General features: G+C 37.7%; 1 protein-coding gene across 1 annotated transcript in view; it reads left to right on the forward strand.

Annotated features, from left to right (window-relative positions):
• LRRC9 (leucine rich repeat containing 9) overlaps positions 1-23,352 on the forward strand; it is a 122,779-nt gene that overhangs the window by 14,333 nt on the left and 85,094 nt on the right. The window contains exons 7-10 of the mRNA XM_058567041.1: positions 460-642; positions 18,950-19,105; positions 21,736-21,932; positions 22,837-22,968. Coding sequence (XP_058423024.1) covers positions 460-642; positions 18,950-19,105; positions 21,736-21,932; positions 22,837-22,968 — 668 coding nt within the window. The remainder of the gene's footprint in view (positions 1-459; positions 643-18,949; positions 19,106-21,735; positions 21,933-22,836; positions 22,969-23,352) is intronic.

A 23,352-nucleotide genomic window follows, 5' to 3' on the forward strand; every position in this document is an offset into this window, starting at 1 on the left:
ATCTGGAGGCCAAGGAAAATGGCAAGCGGCGTTCCTAGGCATAAGTGTGGGGAATGGTGGTGAAAGCGTCAGGAGACCTAGAGGTACGCTGGGGCAACTGTTACCAAAGGCACCGTGCAGAGTGGGCAACAGTGTCTTAACGAATAAATGTGCGTAAGTGACTGGCCTCAAGCTTCCATGTGGAATACATGATTTAGCAAACATTCTTTGGCCTTTTATGTTTAAAAAGTATAGTCATATAAAGTCTGCTGTTTAAGTATTGTTGATCGATTCTTTACATATTTAGCTTGTTTTTCAGTAGAGAAAAACATTTTATCCATCTAAATCATTTAAACATATTTAAGCATACAATTAGAATGCATTACATTAAATTATGGTGATATTAAGTGTTCATATACCTTCTGTAGAAATGGGCAGACGCAATTAATTAATTGAACATTATTATTGCTGCTGTTTTAGGATCTCACTAACTTAACCAGGCTTCGTCACTTAAAGGATTTATGTCTGAATGATCCTCAATATAAAACCAATCCAGTTTGTATGCTGTATAATTATTCCACACATGTATTGTATCACTTGCCTTGCCTTCGAAGACTTGACACGTTTGATGTGTCAGCAAAGCAAATCAAGGAACTGGCAGATGTAAGTGCATCCCTAATCAGGTATCCGTGACGTAAGTTTAATTAACTGCTTCTTTCTGTCTGTGTCCACATAAGGTAGGTAGTATTATCTTGTTAATTCTTGTCACCAATTCTACTTTTGCCCCAGTGAGCAGGATATTTCACGTAAACATATACAAATAATACCATTAGTACTAGGATCTCAATTTTGATGACAGTACTGGAAGGTGAAATAATAGAAAAATATTATAATTAATGTGAAACTAAAAGAAGGAAATCTGAAAAATTATCATCAATGTTAAGAATAATTGAACTAGTGCTATATATATATAAATTAATAAAGACTAAATAAAATAGAAATGAAACAAGTGACCCCCTCTCATTTGGGATATTATATATGAAAATTAGAAAATATCCATGGTTGATGGTGGTATGCCAGGATTAGGTAGATTTTAATGTAATTAAAGATGATTTACGGTTCCCTGGAAGTATAAGTGGATCTACCCACACTGCCGACATTGTGAAGATCTCCAAAATCTTGAAGAGAGCTATTCTTGGGCTGCCACTGATGGTGAGCCTCCTAATAAAGGGGCTACTTTGACCTGCCACCAAAGGATCTATAATTTCAGAACGGAGTGTATAGGAAGTCACATGTTTATTAATAGTCTTTCCACATTATATTTCTACCTCTCCTTCCCGTCCAGTGAGCCACTCCCTCTGCCTCATTTGTTCTTTTAGTTAACCATCAATAAATAGTTTTTGAGTATCTAGAATGTGCCAAGGATGTGAATGCCCCCACATGAGACCCTCCCATCCTTTCCTTGTGGCTCGTGCCTCATCTCAACATCATTAAAGAATGTCTATCCATTTATCTTAACTTGTTTCTCTTCTCTTGCTAGCTGAGGATTTATTTTCAAGTTCCATTCTCTCCTCTCTTTTGCCCAAAACTGAGATTATCCTCTCTCCCACCCCAATCTAAGAAGTGAACTGTCTTGCAATATTGAGCAAAGGGCTAGAGTTCTTGTCTACTAGCAGATGTTTGGAGTCACTGGAGGACCAGGGAGGAATGTCTTCTCTAACAATGTTAAGTCAAAAACAACAGCGAAACTTCGCAGTGACAACCATATTTTTTAAATTTCCATTATCATCTCTATAGTTTTACATCAAGCAGTTTCTGCAAAGGTGAGCAGAGTGAATATGCTTCACATAATTACTTGGCTGATTAATTTATCTAGTAAGTATTTAATGCCTGTTACATTCCAAGCATAGTTCAAGGTACTAGAGATAGAGAGTGACCAAAACAGACAAAACTCCTGCTTTCTTGAAGCTTATCTTCTAGTGAAGACAGATAATAAATAACTAAATGAGCAAACAGCTAGTATGTCAGATGGTGGTAAATGCTATGTAGAAAAGTAAAACAAGGGTGAAGGAAACAGGATTGTTGGCAGGGCAGAGGAAGGGGGCGGGCTATTTTATGTAGAATTGTTGGGAAAGGATTTGCTAAGGTGACTTTTGAGCAGAGACCTGAAGGAAGTAAGGAGGCAAGCTTTCCAGGGATCAGCAAGTGCAAAGACCTTGAGGTAGGAGCGTGCCTCGCATATCTGAAGAACAGCAAGGAGGCTAGTGTGGCTGGAGCTAAGCAGGTGAGAGGGAGAGAAATGAGAGATGAAGACAGGAGTGGGGGTGGGGCACAGATCATGTGAGACTCTGTAGAATGTTGTAAGGACTTTGGCTTTTACTTTGAGTGAGATGGGGGTGACTGGAAAATTTTGAGCAAAGGAAGGACAAGATGACTTATGTTTTAAAGGGATCCTTTTGGATAATGGATTAGGAATAGAGGATTAGAGGGAAAAGCTGAAAGCAGAGAGACCAGTTAGATTCCAGTAACTTGGATAAGAGATGTTGATGGTTTGATACAGGATGTTAGTAAAGGAGGTAAAGTAGTCGGATTCTGGTAGTAGTTAGAAGGTGAAACCCATCTGGATTTTTTTTTAATTGAGGTAACATTGGTTTATAACATTATATAAATTTCAGGTGTACGTCATTATATTTTTACTTCACGTAAAAATATCACGTTCACCACCAAAAGTCTAGTTTCCATCCATCACTATACAAATGTCCCCCTTTACACCTTTTACCCTCCCCCACCCTCTTCCCCTCTGGTAACCACCAATCTGTTCTCTGTATCAATGTGTTTGTTGTTGTTGTTTTATCTTCCACGTATGAGTGAAATTGTACAGTATTTGTCTTTCTCTGTCTGGCTTATTTCGCTTAGTGTAATACCCTCAAGGTCCATCCATGTTGTTGCAGATGACAAGATTTCTTCTTTTTTATGGTTGAGTAGTATTCCATTGTATATATATACCACCTCTTCTTTATCTATTCATCCATCAATGGGCACTTAGGTTGTTTCTATGACTTGGCTATTGTTAAGTAATGCTGCAATGAATATAGGAGTGCATATATCTTTTCAAATCAGTGTTTTCATATTCTTTGGATGAATACCCAGAAGTGGAATAGCTGGATCATATGGTAGTTCAATTTTTAATTTTTTGAGGAATCTCCAGTACTGTATTTATACATATTCCATACCAATTTACATTCCCACCAGCAGTATATGAGGGTTCCCTTTTCGCTACATCTTCTCCAACACTTGTTATTTCCTGTCTTTTTAATAATAGCCATTCTGACGGGCAGGATGTGATATCTCATTGAGGTTTTGATTTGCATTTCCCTAATAATTAGTGATGTTGAACATCTTTTTGTGTGCCTATTGGCCATCTGTATATCTTTAGAAAAATGTCTTTCCAGATCCTCTGCCCATTTTTTAATGGGGTTGTTTGATTTTTTGTTGTTGAGTTGTATGAGTTCTTTAAATAGTTTGGCTATTAACCCTTTATCGGATGTATGATTTGCAAATACTATCTCCCAATTGGTATACTGTCTTTTCATTTTGTTGATGTGCAGAAGCTTTTTAGTTTGATGTAGTCCCATTTGTTTATTTTTGCTTTTGTTTCCCTTGCCTGAGGAGGCATATCCAAAAAGATATTGCTAAGACTGATGTCAAAGAGCATACTGCCTGTGTTTTCTTCTAGGAGTTTTATAGTTTCAGGTCTTATGTTCACTCTTTAATCCATTTTGAGTTAATATTTGTGTCTGGTATAAGACAGCGGTCTACTTTCATTCTTTTGCATGTGTCTGTCCAGTTTTACCAACACCATTTATTGAAAAGACTCTTTTCTCCATTGTATGTTCTTGGCTCCTTTGTCAAAAATTAGCTGTCCATATATGTGTGGGCTTATTTCTAGGCTCTCAATTCTGTTCCATAATCTGTGTGTTTGTTTTTCTGCCAGTACCATGCTGTTTTCATTACGATAGCTTTGTAGTATACTTTGAAATCAGAGGGTATGATACCTCCAGCTTTGTTCTTTTTTCTCAGGATTGCTTTGGCTATTTGGAGTCTTTTGTTGTTCCATATAAATTTTAGGATTTTTTATTCTATTTCCATGAAAAATGTCATTGGGATTCTGATAGGGATTGCATTGAATCTGTAGATTGCTTTAAGTAATATGGACATTTTAACTAGTTACTTCTTCCAATCCATGAGCATAGAATATCTTTTCATTTCTTTGTGTTTTCTTCGATTTCTTTCAACGGTGCTTATAGTTTTCAGTGTACAGGTCTTTCACCCCCTTGGTTAAATTTAGTCCTAGGTATTTTGTTGTTGTTGTTGTTGCTGTGATTGTAAACAGATTGTATTCTTGATTTCTATTTCTGCTAGGTTGTTTTTAGTGTATAGAAATGCAACTGATTTTTGTATGTTGATTTTATATCCTGCAACTTTACTGTATTCGTTGATTATTTCTAATGGTTTTTTGGTGGATTCTTTAGGATTCCCTACATATAAACTCATGTCATCCACAAATAGTGAGAGTTTTACTTCTTCCTTTCCAATTTGTATCCCTTTTAGTTATTTTTCTTGCCTGATTGCTCTGGCTAGTACTTCCAATACTATGCTGAATAAAAGTGGTGAGAGTGGGCATCCTTATCTTGTTCCTGTTCTTAGAGGGATAGCTTTTAGTTTGCCACCATTGAGTATGATGTTAGCTGTGGGTTTGTCCTATATGGCCTTTATTATGTTGAGATACTTTCCTTTTATACCCATTTTATTGAGAGTTTTTATTATAAATGGATGCTGAATCTTGTCAGATGCTTTGTCTGCATTATTGAGGTGATCATGTGATTTTCATTCTTCACTTTGTTAATGTGGTGTATCATATTGATTGATATGAGGATGTTAAACCATCCTGGCATCCCTGGAATAACTCCCACTTGATCATGGTGTATGATCATTTTAATGCATTGTTGCATTTGACTTGCTTTTATTTTGGTGAGGATTTTTGCATCTATGTTCATCAGCAATGTTGGCCTGTACTTTTCTTTTTCCGTGTTATCCTTGTCTGGTTTTGGTATGAGGGTAGTGCTGGCCTCATAAAATGAGTTAGGAAGCATCCCCTCCTCTTCAGTTATTTGGAAGAGTTTGAGAAGGATAGGTGTTAAATCTTCTTTGAGTGTTTGGTAAAATTAATCAGAGAAGCTGTCTAGTCCTGGATTTTTGTTTTTTGGGAGGTTATTGATTACTGTTTCAATCTTCTTACTAGTGATTAGTCTATTTAGATTCTCTGTTTCTTCTTGATTCGGTTTTGGAAGGTTGTATAATTCTAAGAATTTATCCATTTCTTCTAGGTTATCCATCCAGTTTGTTGATGTATAGCTTTTCATAATATTCTCTTAAAATCCTTTGTATTTCTGTGGTATCCGTTGTCTTACTTTCTGCTTTTATTGATTTTAACCATCTCTGTTTTTTTTCCTTAGTCTAGCTAAAGGTTTGTCAATTTTGTTTATCTTTTCAAAGAACCAGCTCTTACTTTCATTGATCTTTTCTATTGACTTTTTAGTATCTATTTCTTTTGTTTCTGCTCTGATTTTATTATTTCCTTCCTTCTACTGACTTTGGGCTTCTTTTGTTCTTCTTTTTTCTAGTTCCTTTAGGTGTAATGTTAGATTGTTTATTTGAGATGTTTCTTGAGGTAGGCCTGTATTGCTACAAACTTCCCTCTTAGTCCCTCTTAGTACTACTTTTGCTGCATTCCATAGATTTTGGTGTCATGTTTTCATTTTCATTGGTCTCCAGGTATTTTTTTATTTCACCTTTGATTTCTTCCTTGATCCAATAGTTGTTCAGTAGCGCGTTGTTTAGTCTCCACATGTTTGTGACTTTTCCTACTTTCTTCTTGTAGTCAATTTCTGGTTTCATACCAATGTGGTCAGAAAAGATGCTTGATATGATTTCAGTTTTCTTAAATTTATTGAGACTTGTTTTGTTTCCCCACATACGGTCTGTCCTTGAAAATGTTCCATATGCATTTGAGAAGAATGTGTATTCTGCTGCTTTTGGATGGAATGTTCTCTATATATCTATTAAGTCCATCTGGCCTAATGTGTCATTTAAGGCCAATGTTTCCTTGTCAACTTTCTGTCTGGATGATATATTGATTGATTTAAGTGGGATATTAGAGTCCCCTAGTATTATTATGTTGCTGTGAATTTCTCCCTTTAGGCCTGTTAATAAATATGCTTTGGTGCTCCTGTGTTAGGTGCATATATATTAATAAGTGTTATGTCTTCTTGATGGATTCTCCCCTTTATCATTGTATAATGTCCATCTTTGTCCCTTGTTATATTTTTTGCTTGAAGTCTATTTTGTCTTATATAATTATGTCTATACTTGCTTTCTTTTTGTTGCCATTTGCTTGGAGAATCATCTTCCATCTCTTCACTCTGAGCCTATGTTTGTCTTTAGAGCTGAGATGGGTCTCCTGGAGGCAGCATATTGTTGGGTCTTGTTTTTTAATCCATCTAGCCACTCTGTGTGAATTAAATCCATTTACATTTAGGGTGATTATTCATATATGAGGACTTAATACTGCCATTTTATCTTTTGTTTTCTGGTTGCTCTATATTTTTATTGTTTCTTTTTCCTTGTGTTTCTGTCTGTGATTTCAGTTTGGTGGTTTTCTGTGATGTGTTTCTCAGTTTCCTCTTTTTTTATGCTTTGTGACTCTGCTAAGTTTTTGTTTTGTAGTTACCATGAGGTTTGTAGAAAGGTCTCATAGATAAGATAGTCCTTTTTCTGCAGATAGCATCATATCTTCATTTACCTATGCAGGTTCCATCCTTATCCTCTTCCCCTTCTATGTTTCTGTTGTCACAAATTATTCCTTTTTATATTGTGAATTCCTTACCAAATTGAAGTGGTTATAGTTATTTTTAATGTTTCCTTTCCCTTTAAACTTTGTTATAATTGTATAGTAATTTATTTTGTTTTTTGTTTGTTTTTAATTTTGTGTTTATTGCAGTAACATTGGTTTATAACATTGTAAAAATTTCAGGTGTATATCATTATACTTCTATTTCTGCATAGATTACATCATGTTCACCACCAAAATACTAATTACAACCCGTCACCACACACATATACCAAATTATCCCTTTCACCCTCCTCCTTCCCCCCTTCCCCTCTGATAACCACCAATTCAATCTCTGTCCCTATGTGTTTGTTTATTGTTGTTATTATCTACTACTTAATGAAGGAAATCATATGGTATTTGACCTTCTCCCTCTGACTTATTTCACTTTGCATTATACCCTCAGTGTCCATCCATGTTGTCACAAATGGCTGGATTTCATCATTTCTTATGGCTGAGTAGTATTCCATTGTGTATACATACCACAGCTTCTTTAGACATTCGTCCCCTGATGGGCACTTAGGTTGCTTCCAAGTCTTGGCTATTGTGAATAACGCTGCAATGAACACAGGGGTGCATGTACCTTTACAAATTGGTGTTTTCAAGTTCTTTGGATAAATACCCAACAGTGGAATAGCTGGATCATATGGTAGTTCTATCCTTGATTTTTTGAGGAATCTCCATACTGTTTCCCATAGTGCCTGCACCAGTTTGCACTCCCACCAGCAGTGTATGAGAGTTCCCTTCTCTCCACATCCTCTCCAACACATGTTGTTTCCTGTCTTGTTAATTATAGCCATTCTGACGGGCGTGAGGTGATATCTCATTGTAGTTTTGATTTGCATTTCCCTGATAGTTAGTGATTTTGAACATCTTTTCATGTGTCTGTTGGCCATCTGTATATCTTCTTTGGAGAAATGTCTGTTCACGTCTTTTGCCCGTTTTTTAATGGGTTGGTAGTTCTTTTGTTGTTGAGATGCATGAGTTCTTTATATATTTTGGAGATTAAGCCCTTATCAGAAGTATGGTTTGCAAATATCTTCTCGCAATTGTTAGGTTGTCTTTTCGTTTTGTTGATGGTTCCCTTTGCTGTGCAGAAGCTTTTTAGTTTGATGTAGTCCCATTTGTTTATTTTTTCTATTGTTTCTCTTGCCCGGTCAGACATGGTGTTTGAAAAGATGTTGCTAAGACCAATGTCGAAGAGTGTACTGCCTATGTTTTCTTCTAGAAGTTTCACAGTTTCAGGTCATACATTCAAGTCTTTAATCCATTTGGAGTTAATTTTTGTGTATGGTGTAAGGTAAGGGTCTACTTTCATTTTTTTGCATGTGGCTATCCAGTTTTCCCAACACCGTTTGTTGAAGAGACTTTCTTTTCCCCATTGTATGTTCTTGGCTCCTTTGTCAAAGATTAGCTGTCCATAGATGTGTGGGTTTATTTCTGGGATTTCAATTCTATTCCATTGATTTGTGTGTCTGTTTTTGTGCCAGTACCATGCTGTTTTGGTTACTATAGCTTTGTAGTATATTTTGAAATCAGGGAGTGTGATACCTCCAGCTTTGTTCTTTTTTCTCAGGATTCCTTTAGCTATTCGGGGTCTTTTGTTGTTCCATATAAATTTTGGGATTCTTTGTTCTATTTCTGTGAAAAATGTTGTTGGAACTTTGATAGGGATTGCATGGAATCTATAGATGGCTTTAGGAAGTATGGACATCTTAACTACGTTAATTCTTCCAATCCAAGAGCATGGAATATCTTTCCATTTCTTTGTGTCTTCTTCAGTTTCTTTCAGAAATGTTTTATAGTTTTCTGTGTACAGATCTTTCACCTCTTTGGTTAAGTTTATTCCTAGGTATTTTATTCTTTTTGTTGCAATTGTAAATGGGATGGTATTCTTAATTTCTCTTTCTGCTACTTCGTTGTTAGTGTACAGAAATGCAACTGATTTTTGTATGTTGATTTTGTATCCTGCAACTTTACCATATTCGTTTATTACTGCTAAAAGTTTTCTGGTGGATTCTTTAGGGTTTTCTATATATAAAATCATTTCATCTGCAAATAGTGACCGTTTCACTTCTTCCTTTCCAATTTGGATCCCTTTTATTTCTTTCTCTTGCCTGATTGCTCTGGCTAGGACTTCAGTACTATGTTAAATAGGAGTGGTGACAGTGGCATCCTTGTCTGGTTCCTGTTCTTAGAGGGATAACTTTCAGTTTTTCACCATTGAGGATGATATTCGCTGTGGGTTTCTCATATATGGTCTTTATTATGTTGAGGTACTTTCCTTCTATCCCCATTTTATTCAGAGTTTTTGTCATAAATGGATGCTGTATCTTGTCAAATGCTTTCTCTGCATCTATTGAGATGATCATGTGATTTTTATTCTTCATTTTATTAATGTGGTGTATCACGTTGATTGATTTGCGAATGTTAAACCATCCCTGCATACCTGGAATAAATCCAACTTGATTATGGTGTATAATCTTTTTAACGTATTGTTGTATGCGATTTGCTAGTATTTTGTTGAGGTTTTTTGCATCGATGTTCATCAGTGATATTGGCCTGTAATTTTCTTTTTTTTGTGTTGTCCTTGTCTGGTTTTGGTATCAAGCTAATGTCGGCTTTGTAGAATGAGTTAGGGAGCTTCCCCAACTCCTCACTTTTTTGGAAGAGTTTGAGAAGGATAGGTATTAAGTCTTCTTTGAATGTTTGGTAGAATTCACCAGGGAAGCCGTCTGGTCCTGGACTTTTATTTTTGGGGAGGTTTGTGATTACTGTTTCGATCTCCTTACTGGTGATTGGTCTATTCAAATTCTCTACTTCTTCTTGATCCAGTTTTGGAAGGTTGTATGATTCTAAGAATTTATCCATTTCTTCCAGATTGTCGAATTGGTTGGCATATAGCTTTTCATAGTATTCTCTTATAATCTTTTGTATTTCTGAGGTGTCTGTTGTAACTTCTCCTCTTTCATTTCTGATTTTACTTATTTGTGCCTTCTCTCTTTTTTTCTTGGTGAGTCTAGCTAAAGGTTTGTCAATTTTGTTGATCTTTTCAAAGAACCAGCTCTTGGTTTTATTAATTTTTTCTATTGTTTTTTTGGTCTCTATTTCATTTGTTTCTGCTCTGATTTTTATTATTTCCCTTCTTCTACTGATTTTGGGCTTGGTTTGTTCTTCTTTTTCCATTTCCTTTAGGTGCATTGTTAGATTGTTTATTTGAGATTTTTCTTGTTTGTTGAGATAGGCCTGTATCGCTATAAACTTTCCTCTTAGAACCGCTTTTGCTGTATCCCATAAATTCTGGCATGTCGTATTTTCATTTTCATTTGTCTCCAGGTATTTTTTGATTTCTTCTTTGATTTCTTCGTTAACCCAGTCATTGTTCAGTAGCATTTTGTTTAATCTCCACACATTTGTGGCTTTTCTGATTTTCTTCCTATAGTTGATTTCTAGTTTCATACCGTTGTGATCAGAAAAGATGCTTCGTATTATTTCAGTCTTCTTAAATTTATGGAGACTTGTTTTGTGGCCTAATATGTGATCTTCTTAAATTTATAGAGACTTGTTTTGTGGCCTAATATGTGATCAATCCTGGAGAATGTTCCATGTGCATTTGAAAAGAACGTGTATTCTTCGGTTTTTGGATGGAATGCTCTCTATATATCTACTAGGTCCATCTGTTCTAGTGTGTCATTTAAGGCCAATGTTTCCTTATTGATCTTCTGTTTGGATGATCTATCCGTTGGTATAAGTGGAGTGTTAAAGTCCCCTACTATTATTGTGTTACTGTCTATTTCTGTTTTTATGTCTGTTAATAATTGCTTTATATATTTAGGTGCACCTACATTGGGTGCGTAGATATTTACAAGTGTTATATCCTCTTGTTGGATTGTTCCCTTGATCATTATGTAATGCCCTTCTTTGTCTCTTTTTACAGTTTTTGTTTTAAAGTCTATTTTGTCTGATATGAGTACTGCTACCCCAGCTTTCTTTTCATTGCCATTTGCGTGCAGTATCTTTTTCCATCCCTTCACTTTCAGTTTGTGAGTGTCTTTAGGTCTGAAGTGTGTCTCTTGTATGCAGCATATATATGGGTCTTGTTTTTTTATCCAGTCAGCCACCCTATGCCTTTTAATTGGAGCATTTAGTCCATTGACGTTTAAAGTAGCTATTGATAAGTATGTACTTACTGCCATTTTTTAACTTTTTTTTTTCTCAGTGTTTTAGTAGTCCTTCTCTGTTCCTTTCTTCTTCTATACAGAATCGATGGTCACTTTAGTTTGACCTCTGTCTGAAAGCTGTACTCTTTAACTCTCCTCCTCCCTCCTTTTATGTTTTTGATATCATATCTAACCTCTTTTTTGTGCATTTGTATCCATTACATTCTAATCATGGAAATAGATAATTTTTCCTATTTGTGGTCTTCTCTTTTCCCCTTAAATCAGTCCCTTTAACATTTCTTGTAGCACTGGTTTCTTGGTGACAAACTCCTTTAATTTTTGCTTGTCTGGGAAATTTTTGATCTCTCCTTCCATTTTGAATGATAACCTTGCTGGGTAGAGTATTCTTGGCTGTAAGTTTTTTCCTTTTAGCACTTTAAATATATCTTGCCATTCTCTTCTAGCCTGTAAGGTTTCTGCTGAGAAGTCAGCTGATAGCCTATGGGGTTTCGTTTGTATGTAACTTGACATTCTCTTGCGGCTTTTAGGATTCTCTCTTTATCTTTAATTCTGGACATTTTTATTATGATGTGTCTTGGTGTGGGCCTCTTTGGGTTTATCTTGTTTGGGGCTCTCTGTGCTTCCTGTACCTGGATGTCTGTTTCCTTCCTTAGGTTAGGGAAGTTTTCATCTATTATTTCTTGAAATAGATTCTCTGCCCCCTTGTCTCGCTCTACTCCTTCCGGGACACCTATAACACGGATGTTAGTGTGCTTGATGTTGTCCCAGAGGTCCCTTAGACTGTCCTCACTCTTTTTAATTCTTTTCTCTTTTACCTGTTCACCTTGGGTCATTTCTTCTAGTCTTTCGTCCAGCTCACAGATCCGTTCTTCTGTATCCTCTACTCTGCTTTTGAGTCCCTCTAATGAATTTTTCATTTCCAGTATTGTATTCTTCATTTCTGATTGGTTCTTTTTTATATCTTCCATTTCTTTGTTGACATTCTCACTGAGTTCATCTATTCTTCTCCCCAGATCAGTGAGCATCCTTAACACTCTTAGTTTGAACTGTCAGGTAGGTTGCTCATTTCTGTTTCACTTAGTTCCTTTTCTGGGGTTTTGTCCTGTTCCCTTACTTGGAATGTATTCTTTTGCCTCCTCATTTTGCCTCTTTCCCTGTGCTTGTGTCTACGTATTAGGTAGGTCAGCTATGTCTCCTGTTCTTGGATAGGTGACCTTATGTAAGTGATGCCTTAGGAGGCTTCCAGTGTGCTTCCCTCAGTTCTCAATGTTCCAGGGGTGACCCCTATATGGGCTACGTGTGTCCTTCTGTTGTGGCCTGTTTGGTCTCCCTGTAGGCACCCAGGGAGGCCGAGTTATGCTCCTGGCCAGCTGTTGTAATGTTCAGCTGCTTGTAGTTGTTGTGGGCCCTTCAGTCTCTTTATCAGGTGTGGGGAGCCCCAGCACAGTTGGCTGCAAGTTCTAACACCACATTTGTGTTGCAGTATTTCTTTTAAGTGAGTAGGCCCCCAGCGTGGCAGGTTGTTAGGCTCAGGGCCTTACAATTGCTGTAAGCCTCTAGCCTATTAGGTCTCTTGTCAGTTCTCTGAGGATTGCAGCTGGGTGGGGCTGGCCTCAGGCACAGGAGCACCCAATTGTTTCAGGCTTTGGAAGGTGGGGCAAACCCCCTATATGGGTCTTTGAGAAGCACAAGTCTTCTGCAGCTGACAAGCCCTGCCGCCCACAGGTCCACACACACAGTCAACACAGTCCTGCCCCATGTGCGTGCCCCGACCTCCCCAAGCGGACCCAGTCTCTCCACGGCGGGAGCCCCACACACTCCGCCACTGCCCCACACTCTCCACTCGCTCCTTGTGCACGCCCTGCCCTGCTAAAGTCAGCTCAGTTGCCAGGCTGCAGAGAATCCAGTCACCAATCTATGCAGGCCCACAAGTTGCCTGAGGGCTTGTTGTTGGGTGGAGACAGTCTCTAGGGTGGGCTGCCTGCTCTGGCTGAGCTGGATTAAATTGGTGCTCTAGCGGGTGGGGCAGACCCTGGGCTAGCAGGCCTCAGGGAGAACTCCAATGGCATCTGTGTCAGCACGCCCACACCAGGCCACACCAATGGCCGCCGCCACTGTCCTAGTCCCTAGAGAGGTCTCACCCCTCACCAAGATGCACTCAGGGCCTATTAGGTGAGTCTCTTTTCACCACAGCACTGTGCACCTCTCTTTCTGGTGATTTTAGGATGCTGTCTGAAAGGGTGAGTTTGCGCGCAGGCCCTTTAAGAGCCGGTTTTAGTTTCTTTGTGAACCGGGCTTTCTGAGGGTACTCCCCAACGTTTTATTAGCAGGCAAAGTCAGATAATATGCTGCTGGTCTCGATTGTGCTGGGTCCACAAAATGCCCACAGCGGGGGCACTCCCTGGCTCAGGGCCCCGCGCCTCCAGGGAGGGCTGCGTACCTGTGAGCTGCTCTCTGCGGCCGTGAAGCTGGCGGCTTGTGAAGTCGGCGTTTTTCCTCTCCAGAGGGGAGTTTCTGCCTCTTCTGCCTCAGTTGGGATTGTCTGTTGTTGCAGGAGTTTCTCTTATCCAGTTTTCAGTTCTGTCTCAGGGGTAATTTTTCCACGAGTAGTTGTAAATTGGCTGTGTCCACAGGAGGAGGTGAGTTCCGAGTCTGCTTATGCCGCCATCTTGACTTCCCCCCAGTAATTTATTTTGATATAGAGTTGCAATTTTATGATTCGGTCTATTTATCACCTTGCTCAAAGTTTTGCAAACCTTTGCCTTTTTATATCAGGTAGGAGGGCCCCTTTTAACATTTCTTGTAAGGCAGGTCTAGCAGCAATGAACTCCCTCCGCTTTTGTTTGTCTGGGAAAACCTTTATTTCTCCTTCATATCTGAAAGATAACTTTGCTGGATAGAGTATTCTTGGCTGACAGTTTTTATCTTTCAATGTTTTGAATATATCATTCCACTTTCTCTTGGCCTGAAGAGTTTCTGCTGAGAAGTCTGCTGATAGCCTAGTGGGAGTTCCCTTGTAGGTTATTATTTTTTCCCCTGGCTGCCTTTAAGATTCTATCTTTGTCATTCACTTTTGACAGTTTTATTATCATGTGTCTTGGAGAAGGTCTTTTTGCATTGAGATAATTGGGTGTTCTTTTAGCTTTGTGGATTTGTATATCCAGTTCCTTCCCCAGATTTGGGAATTTCTCAGCTATAATTTCTTAAAACAAGCTCTCTGCTCCCTTCTCTCTCTTCTCCTTCTGGGATTCCCATTATCCTTGTGTTGCCCTTTCTAATGGAGTCAGATAATTCTCACAGAATTTCTATATTTTTTAAAAATCTCAGTTTTCTCTCCTTTTCTACCTGCATCATTTCTAGGTTTCTATCTTTGAGTTCATTAATTCTCTCTTGCATATGGTCTGCTCTATTTCCAGTCCTTTCTATGCATTTATCATCTCATTTATTGTGTCCTTCAGCTCCAGAATTCCTGTTTGGTTCTTTTTTAGAGTTTTGATCTCTTTGGTAAAGTATTCGTTTTGTTCACTGGTTTTATTCCTGAGCTCATTGAACTGCCTGTCTGAGTTTTCTTGTAGCTCATTCAGTTTCTTCATGACAGCCATTAGAATTCCTTACCAGTTAGATCACATTTTTCTATGACTTTATGTTTGGTTTCTGAAGAATTGTTATTTTCCTTTTGTGATGCCATGTTACTGTGGCTTTTTGTGGTGCCTGCTCAGTTATTCCTCTACCAATGCATTTGTCATAGCAAACACTTTTCTTATTTAGGTATAGCTTTGTTTGTTTTGATTTTAACTAACCCATTGGAGATTAGAGGCTTTTCTTTTGTTTTTCAGTAAGTGGTGCTATAGCACTAGTTTTTGCTTTCTCTTACCTGAGCTGCCTCTGGCTATATTTGAGAATCGCACATTCCACCCTTCAACAATTATTTGCTGTGAATTCATTACCAAATTGACAACATCCAAGGTGAGAATTTCCCTGGTTGGGGCCGGGTGCCCTGACCAGAGGTTTCAAAGTACACCGGTGCACACCAGCAACCAGAGGCTGCACAAACAGTGGCAACACTCACTCATAGCTTGGGCCCCCCAACCCCACCAAGTGGTGGCAGGTGGAACACACATCCTGAGGCTTCAGGACACAGAGCAGTGCCGGTGGTGACCCAGCACCCTCCTCCTGCCCTGGCAGTGGTGACGGTTTTTCCAGCAGTGGGGACAGCAACTAAAATGCGGATTTCCCTGGCAGAAGCAGGGTGTCCTGACCTGAAGTCTCAAAAAGCACATCAGTGACCACAGGCTGCAGGACCAGCAACAACACTTGAGGCTTAGCCCCTGCCCCTTCCCCAGTAGGGGCAGGTGGCAACTGCGACCTGAGGCTTCAGGAACCACAGCAGAACCTGTGACGCAGCCCCTAGTGGTGGCACCCCCAACACCAGCTCTACCAGTAGTGGAGGCTACATATAAGAAGCCAGGCCTCTGGCAGCAACAGTGACACCCATGAACCCAGTGCCCCTGGTAGTGGTGCACCCAGCACTGCCAGGTAACCCAGGAGCAGCAGTGCAGGTGGTGCACAGGGCAGCAACCCTCGAGCCCATGGAGAGCCCACAGATAGCCAGTGGGGGAACACAAGACCCAGGAAACCCCAGAAGCAGCAGAAGTGCTCACAGCCTGGTGACCCCAGTGGCAACACCTGAGACTACAGTGACGCTGTAAGCAGCAAGCCGCCAGCATCCTCAGAGGCACAAGCAGCACAAAGAGCACACTGATGATCCTCTAGTAGAGGCAGTGGACGGTGGAAAGTGCAGGCTCTCAAATACAACCAGAAGCAGCTCACAACCAAAGTAACCAAAGCCTTATCCAAATAAGAAAGGTGGTTACTACCACAAATGCGAGGGCAGAGGATCAATTCATCAAAACCATGAGGAACTACAGTAACATGGCAGAACAGAAAGGAATGATAACTCTACAGTGAGTAAAACATCCATAACCCAACAAAGGCTACATTGCCCAATTATTATTAGGGGTGTCACCGATACTCTCATTGTCACTGCCTGTGCTTCCAGGGATCACCGATGCCTTGCTGTTGCCTGTGTCACTGTGGTTGCAGCAGGTGTACAGGGATGGCTGATGCCTCTGCCATTTTCGAGATCACCTGGGTCAAAAGCTCCACCGCCGTGGCGGGGCGGGGGGGGGGAGATTAGGGAAGGAGCCGGGTTTGCGGGCACCACCTCCACTGATGCCCATTTCCTTGCAGCCATAGATGCTGTTGCAGTTGGGAGGTTGGAGTTCTGTGTGCACCTCTGCTGCTGCTACCAGGCTCTGAGCTGCAGCCAGGGGCCCGGGATCATGGGGCTCCCCTCCGCTGCTGCCCCACTTCCCATGGCTGCAGGTGCTGCTGGCTGAGAGGCTGGAGTTGCACATGCACCTCTGCTGCTGCTCACCACGTTCTCTGGACTTGGGGGTAGCTGGCTCAGCCACCATGGCCAGGGGGCCAGGATCCAGGACACCACCTCAGCTGTTCCCCTGGTTCACCTCCTCTTTGTGCTCCAGTCCACTCACCTTTGTATGTACCGATGTTTGGATCTCTCCGGCATCCTGCTGTGTTGGGCAATGTAGCAAGTGAAGTTAAGACCTACTAGGAGGATCTCCAGGGAGTTAGCATGGGACAGAGGGAAGAACATGAACGTTCGAACCAGGAGACTTGGGTTCAAGCCCCAGTAGCATCCATTACTGTCTGTCACTTAGGCAAGGCCTTTCCCCTCTCAAAGCTTCAGTGTTCTGAACTATTCAAATAATGATGATGAATATGGTGCTTGCCTTTCACAGGGTTATTGTGGGGATCCCATGAGTTAATGAGCATAAAAGTCCATTTTAATTGTTAAGTACTATAAAAATAATTACTATGAAACTGTAGTTGAGCATATTTCTGCTTACGACTTTTAATTCTTTTTTGGCCATCAAACAAGCAAATGGATCAAATTTTGTCTTAACTGAAATACAAACATGCAACTGAATTTGGCATTGTAGTCTAATTTTCAAAAAAAACTTTTACTGTAACAAGCAATTCCACCAGAGTTATTGAAAATGACTTTGACATTAATTCTTAAAAGTCCAAACACAAAAAGCAAAGTGAATATAGTCAGCCTACAAAGTTGTAGGCTGGGAGGCTGGGGGACAGCTCAAACAACAAGGATAAAAATCTCTGATTGATAACAAGGATAAAAAACAACAAGGAAAAAACACCCCTGATTGATAACTCATATTTATTGTTATGACACACTAAGTGGTTTTGAAAGAGTTTAGGAATAGTAAAATATCACAGTTTTTGTTCCTATATACAGGTATAGGTATAGGCTTAATAAAGAAGAAGAAACTGTGGAGGGATACACTAGAAACAAATCAGTGGTTACCTGAGGAAGGTGGGGCAGCTGGGCAGGCAAGAAACAAATATGGGAAGCTGACTTTTCATTGTACATCTTACAATTTTTTGGTTTTTGAAACATGAACATATTACTTATTCAAAAGTAAAATTTGAAAACAGTAAAAGTAGGATTTTTTATCTTTTTTTTTTGGTCCCCCACCTAGGGGACTCCAAGTTAAATTTGAATTTCAGATAAACAATAAAAAATGTTTTAGTATAAGTAAATAAGTATAGGTAAGTTTGTTAAGTATGATGTTAAAACATTATTTGTTGTTTATCTGAAATTCAACTTAACTTGGCATCTTTTTGTGTGTGTGTGAGGAAGATTAGCCCTAAGCTAACATCTGTTGCCAGTCCTCCTCTTTTTGCTGAGGAAGACTGGCCCTGAGCTAACATCCATGCCCATCTTCCTCTACTTTATATGGGACGCCTGCCACAGCATGGCTTGACAAGGGGTGCATAGGTCCGCGCCTGGGATCTGAACCCACAAACCCCAGGCCGCCGAAGCAGAACGCGCAAACTTAACCACTATGCCACTGGACCAGTCCCACCTGGTGTATTTCTTAATGGTGGATTTAATCAATTTATCATGATAAACTTATTAATAACTTCATGATCCATTGGTATTAAGGAATTCAAGATAATTGGATTAGATGAACAATTTAGTAATTTGCTCAATCTAAAACAAGTTGATTTAGAGCATCCTTTTATAGATTCGAAAAAAAAAAAACATGAAGTCTTGTTTCTTAGCCATGCTTTTAGAAAATTAATTGAATTGGGCCGGCCCCAGGGCTTAGCGGTTAGGTGCGCGTGCTCTGCTGCTGGCAGCCCGGGTTCGGATCCCGGGCGCACACTGATGCACTGCTTCTCCAGCCATGCTGGGGCCGCGTCCCACATATAGCAACTAGAGGGATGTGCAGTTATGACATGCAACTATCTACTGGGAAAAAAATAAATAAATAAAATTATAAAAAAAAAAAGAAAGAAAAAATTAATTGAATAATGTTACATTTGCTTTTAATTCTTTTTAATTTCTTTATTTTTTCCTAAATTAATCAAATGGGAATAATGTAGTTATATATTCCCTTTAGTAGTACTGCCTCATTAGCTAAATGGTACTATTTTGTACACTGAATTCTATCTGTAGTCTCTTTATGTTGTCATTCTGGAAATAAATGTGAATTTGCCTCACACTTAAAATATTATCCACAAAGAAAATCTTTGGAATTTTATATTTTGCTTATTAAGTTTAAATATAGAACTCTGTATAGCCATTATCATTTCAACCATCATCATTATTAGTAATTGAGCATGCAAAACTTTCAAATTGTTATATAGAACATATTGCACTCATATAATACCACTAATAATTACCTATAATGTTTTTTGTTTCAGCTAATCTTTTGTTTTTTCTCACTTTTAGACAACAGCAATGAAAAAAGTAATGTATTATAATATGCGTATAAAAACTGTTCAGAGGCATCTTAATGAAGACATTGAAAAACTGAAAGATCGAAAATGTAAATTACAGAAGTTGCCAGAAGAACAAATAAAATTATTGAGCTTTGTAAGAAAAAATGTAAGATTTAATACTGTAAAATTTCAATGGCCACATCTTAAGAAAACTGGCAGATAAGATAGCGTTATCTTTTAAATTTTATATATATGTATATGTGTATACATATATGTATAATTTTTTTTATTAATACTGAGTTTCAAGTCAAGTTTGCCCCAAATAAGTTTTGATTTCAGGTACTTAACTAAGCTTCATTTTGTGCTTAGAAATCTGCAATTCAGAAAAGGTATAGGCTTGTTAATTTATAAAATTTTTAAAAAGCTGTATAATTCAGTATGATTCAGAGAGTTATAAAGATCTGTTAGATCTTTCAGCTGCATTTTTATTGGATACCAGCAGGCTGTGCTCAAAATTCATTTTCTTGTCTAAAGTGCTAAAATATCCCTTTACTAATAGTATTAAGGTACACAACAAGGTGGGAACCTTATATCAGGCTCTACTTTAGTAGTTACATTATGTGTGCTTTTTAAATTTAGAATAAATTGGGTTTCCTTTACTAAAAGTAGAACCTAAAAATTAAAGATTATTTACTTCAAAACAGAACTTTGTATATTGTATTTTGAAAAAAAGTATGAGACAGTAATAGATTATTTAACAAATGGTGTTAGCAAAAAGAGTCCAACTACTTGGGAGAAGGGGAATTGCATCCTTTACCAAATGCACACTTTACCAAAAAAGTAAATATCTGTGGGGGAAAAAGAATTAAATGTAAAAAAAAAACATGAAAAAGATGAAGAATATATAGATTAATATATGTAACTGCCTGCCAAATAAAAGAAATACTAGAAATCACAAAGGAACAGAATGTAGACTTGATTGGAAAAAAAAAAGTAAAATACTTTTGTACTAAAAAGCATCATTAATGAAAATAACCAACAAATGACAATCTGAAAAAATCATTTTCAACAAACATGGTGGACAAACATAATATCCTTAGTATAAACATAGTCATAAATAAAACAAGACAAAAAGTAAATATCCAAATAGAAAAACTGAGCCAACTACATAAACTATCACTTTACAAAAGGAGAAATAAAAAATGACTAATAAACAGTTGAAAGAAAAGCTCAACTTGATTATTAATTTTCGAACGTGAATTAAGATAACAAGCAACCATTTTCACCTATAAAATTGTCAAAGCATAACGCGATAGTACTCAGGCTGGTGAAGATGGGTGTGACACTATTACACCACTGATGGGAGTGTAATTTGGGTCGTATATACAGTCATGCACTGCGTAATCATGTTTTGGTCAAACAATGGACCACATATATGACAGTGGTCCCATAAGATTAGTACCATATAGCCGAGGTGTGTAGTATACCATCTAGGTTTGTGTAAGTACACTATATGATGTTCACGTGACAAAATCCCCTAACGATGCATTTCCTATCCCATCATTAAGTAACGCATGACTGTGTTAAAAGCCTAAAATGCTCATAGCCTTTGGCCGAGTAAATCTGCTTCTAGCACTCTATTCTAAAGATTTGGATAAATATTTATATATAAGGATATTCATCACTGCACTATTAATAACAAAAAATTGGAAACTACTAAATGTTTAACAAGAGAGGAAGAATCATTCATTCTTAAGATAGAATAGTGTGTAGCCATTAAAAACTAAGTCTTTATTTAAATATACTTAAAACTTTTTCTAAAATGAACAGGTTTAAATTCATATTATAATCAGAAAGATATTCTTAAAGTAAAACATTAACAAAATTTAAATGATTTATTTGAATAAAAATCACAGAAGAATCAGTATATGGAAATCATTTTATATTTGCCATTTTCATGTGCAAATTCATGTATTAAGTAAAACCTGCAAACGTGAAAAATAATAACTATAGATTATATAAGCTACAGATATTTTTATAAATATGCTTAATTTGTGTTGTAATAGCTGAATATAGCCATTCTAGAGAGGGAGTACAGATAATAAGTAAATTTCTATTTATATACAGTTCTCTATGTACAGTACAATATATCTTGAAATCCTACAAGGCTGGGATTAGGGCAAGCAAGTGAGGCACTCGCCCTGGGCCCAAAATTTAAGGGAGGGCCCAAAACGTCAAGATAAATCATATTTAATGCAACAGCTTTAAAAATACAAATAAATGCAAAAAAGTCCTATGGACAAAAAAGCCTCAAATATAAAAATTTTAAATAAAGACATTGCTGTGCTGAGCCATATAGCAGACTTGAGCAAAATGAAAAATTTGCACTCCTATATATATGCAAAAAAAATATTGAAAAATTGAAAAGCAGGGTGATAGTCACATTATTTCAAATTTAAATATTTTATTTATACCCAAACCAGCATTTATTATAATTTTACTTTGGCTTTAATAGAGCAAACTCACCAGTAATATTTAAAAATCTATTTCTTTGGTTTCCTCATTTTCAGTAGAAAGAACTTCCATGTTTGAAGTATTTAAGATTGTCTTTCATTTGGTCAAGAGAAATTGGCCAACTGAACTTGTACCAAAGTTATTTATAATCACAAACTTGCCATGTTTTTATGAAGTTTGGCCTACTTATTATCTAGATTTCTACTTTGTTAATTTAAATTAACTATATATTTAATAGATTCCACTAAAAAATTTTGTTCTCTGGTACATTGATTTCGACAGTTGGAACAAGAACTGGCTGAACTCAAGGGATCTGGCAAAGGGCACAATGATAGATCCAATAACAATAAAGTAACTGAGCTTGAAAAATCAAAGAACTGTGAAACTGTCACTGAAGAACCAAGTCTTCAACAGAAGATATTGACCAAACTAAATGCCTTGAATGAAAGGGTAACATTCTGGAACAAAAAATTAGATGAGTATGTTTAATGAGTTATCTAGTTGTTCAAATTTGAAACATGAGAGGATAGAGTGTTCTGGGCCATCAATTGAGCTCAGTTCCCTTTTCGGGAATGGAAAGAATTATAGTATGAAGTAAAATATGAAATGTATTTCCAGTCCAGTTCCTAGTAGAGAGAGGCATCATTGGTTCAAAGGTGGCATATAGTTTTTTACAGAGACAATACTTAATTAGGAACAGTGAACTTCCCCTGAGTGGCTTCCTGTCACACCACTAGTTTCTGCAAACTAAAAACATTAGTTTTTTTACCATTAGCTGCTAATGGTGCAGAAACTCATGACACAGATGAGACAGACTGGGCAAAGCACATACATAGTTGTCTGGAATCATGTAGAAAAAAAATCAAGTTGAGTATCAACTAGCAATATAAAGCAAGAAGACTTAGTAAGAATTTTTTTATTTACTAGGGTACTAAGTGGATAAGTTAGTTTCCCCTGTAATAATACTAACAAAATAATAACTAGCATTTACTGAGTCCTTATTCTGTGCCATACTTTTTGCTATGAGCTTTGCATATATTTTGCATATAATCCTCAAAAAAGCCTATTCAGATGTATGTACTATTGATATTGCCATTTTACTGAGAAACAGCAGCATAAAAATGTTGTGACTTGTCTAAGATCTGAGATCCATAAGTGGTGAAGCCAGAAGAGTCTTCTAACCTTGACTTATTCTGAGGTTAACAACATTTGGGGTGATTTTAATTGCCAAGAATAGAATGTCTTTTACTTGGTTTAACTGTTAACAGCAAGCTTTCTTTATCCATTAACAAAAGCCTTGTATTTTAACATCAGTATTTTAAAAATCTATCATGAATTTTAATGCTGTGATTTTAATAGCTTTACATATATATTTTTAAACAGAATTGAAGCAATTTATCATCTTGAAGTAAAGCAAAAGAAGAAAAGTCATGGCTTATTGATACCATTTTTTTTAATTGAGTTGGAGACTGTGGGAAATATCCACTTTGAAGAAGGCACTCGATCTGATGACTGGTAAATGTGTTTGAAATTTAGTTATAGGTTTAAAAATAATTTTAGTGCTTAGGATCATCAACCAAAATATCAACTTGTAAAAATCTTAAAATATCCCATTTTCAAAGCACTTCTCATATATATAGAATATTCATCCACTGAAAATTGGTAGACACCTACTTTACCACCTAGACGTCTCTGTTTACACCACTTCCATGAGCTAACCTTGAAAACATCCTAATGGTATTTCATTGCTCTGTACCCAATTTCCCTTAGCCTGGGAGCAGAATATAATTCGGTAGTTATGGTCACGTATTAATTTTATGTATGTTTATACTGTTTATTTATGGACTCGATATAGCCCTGGATTCTGAATATTGGGTGAGAAGCTAAAATAGAGAAGGA

This window comes from Diceros bicornis, chromosome 24, assembly GCF_020826845.1.
Source record: "Diceros bicornis minor isolate mBicDic1 chromosome 24, mDicBic1.mat.cur, whole genome shotgun sequence".
In the NCBI taxonomy this organism is placed as follows: domain Eukaryota; kingdom Metazoa; phylum Chordata; class Mammalia; order Perissodactyla; family Rhinocerotidae; genus Diceros; species Diceros bicornis.